General features: G+C 47.8%; 1 protein-coding gene across 1 annotated transcript in view; it reads right to left on the minus strand.

Annotated features, from left to right (window-relative positions):
- Nucleotides 1–211: 211 nt before the first annotated feature.
- The window catches only part of Pygo1 (pygopus family PHD finger 1), a 23,177-nt gene continuing 21,503 nt past the window's right edge, over nucleotides 212–1,885 (minus strand). Inside the window, exon 3 of the mRNA XM_005347641.2 lies at nucleotides 212–1,570. Within this exon, the coding sequence (XP_005347698.1) occupies nucleotides 452–1,570 (1,119 nt within the window). The 3' untranslated portion in view covers nucleotides 212–451. The remainder of the gene's footprint in view (nucleotides 1,571–1,885) is intronic.

Consider the following 1,885-nt stretch of genomic DNA (forward strand, 5'->3'; position numbering starts at 1 on the left):
AAAAGATTAAAATCCATTAAACATACACCTCCCCATATTATCACTACACAGATTGTATTCAGATAACATGTTAAATCAGTCTATTCTTGACCTAAATGTGTACTGTCGTATGGTCGAAATTTAGCGGTGAAATAGATATCTTTAATGACTAAGTTGTGAAAGTTAAAAGTTGCCTACCTTTGTCATATACTATTTTGAAGCTTCAAGAGGCTTTTATGTTTATGATAAATAACAACGAACATTTATTTATAGGTGTCTCTAGGGCACCCCCCCCACATTAATCTCATTTAAGACAACAAACACAACAATAAAATGAAGCACAACATTAGTAAGAACTAAGATGTAGTATTTTTGTGTGTGCCATCTCAAAAAATGTCGAACATTAAAATCCCATGTCACCAAATCTCCGTTCTACACAGAAAAAGGAACCCACGGTAGGCAACAGCCGTGGTTAGGAATCGCCACCCACTGCAGGTGGACCAAAGGCTTCTCTAGTGCGCATGAGCTGGACATCCTTGTCAGCCATGCACGTATCGCAGCCCCACACTGCTGAGGCCTCAGCCGTCAGGAGCCCATAGGCTGTCTCCGTCATTCCAGTGCAGATGCGATGAAACCATTTCTGACAAGAAGCCTCACACAGGATGGCGTCCTGGTCGTCATTCACTTCATTCGTACAAATCCCACACGGGTACACCGGGTCGGAAGACGAATGGCCATGGCGGCTGGGGTGCAGGGAGAACTTGCGGCTTTTGTCGGTGGTGCACAGGTCGGCTGAGCCCCTGGGCTGCCGAGGCTTGTTCTGGGTCCCATTGGCGTGGCTGTTGGTGGCCTCTGCACTACCCGAGCGGCTGTTCTCTTGCACGGCATTGTTTCTGTTGACATTTTTTAATTCAGCGTTACTCTGATTGACTGGATCCTCCATATTTAGGTGAGGCGGGTGAGCGGAGGAATTCTGGCTCGTGGTTTTGGTTGCCCCTTGGGGAAAGTCTTGTTTGGGAGGTGGCGCTTTCGCTTGACCAAACGCGTTTGGGGGTGGAATAAAAGAATGATTAGGTTCTAACGGAGAGGTAAAATTTGAATTATTTCCAGGGACAAAATTAGATGCCAGGTCAGGGTTAGATACCTGGCCAGGATTCTGTGGGGGAATCTGACTGAAGTTCTCGGCAGAGCTCTGTCTAAAATGCTGACCAGGCATGTTCATGTCCTGAGTCAGCACATTATTGTAAGGAGGGTTTCCGAAACTCGGATTATCATGTGGCCCGAAGTTAAAAGCATGTGGCCGGTTAAAGCCCATGCCCAAGGGATTCTGAGGAAATGGATGTGGTTGATTCCTGAGTGAGTAAGGACCACAGTAGGGGGAAGACATTCTTGGGGGGACGTGGGGTGGCATTCTGAATGTGCTGTAGCCTCCAAAGCCAGGATAACCGGGGTTAAGGTAGGGATTGGACGAAGGCAGTGGTTTATAGGAAATGGTGTTATAGTTGTCATCGAAGGGGTTGGCGGCCACTAGATGGTCGGAGTTTGGATTGGGTGGTGGTGCATACTCAGACAATGGAGGAAAGGAAGGTCCCTGCGAAGAGAATGCAAAGGAAAAATAGTCTTGATGCAAGAGGTCAGGTTAACAGTTGCTCTCAGCACCCAGAACCTGGCTTTCTCTTACAGCACTAAGAAAATTTAGTATTTTCAACTACCATCCCAAATAAGCCCAGCTTCAGGGGATCTGACGCCCTCTTCAGGCCTCTACCAGCACTGCACACCCACAATATCACACAGATACAAAGAATCGAAAATCGCCGGGCAGTGGTGGCGCACGCCTTTAATCCCAGCACTCGGGAGGCAGAGGCAGGTGGATCTCTGTGAGTTCGAGACCAGCCTGGTCTACAGA

Source organism: Microtus ochrogaster, chromosome 5 (assembly GCF_000317375.1).
Source record: "Microtus ochrogaster isolate Prairie Vole_2 chromosome 5, MicOch1.0, whole genome shotgun sequence".
Classification (NCBI taxonomy): domain Eukaryota; kingdom Metazoa; phylum Chordata; class Mammalia; order Rodentia; family Cricetidae; genus Microtus; species Microtus ochrogaster.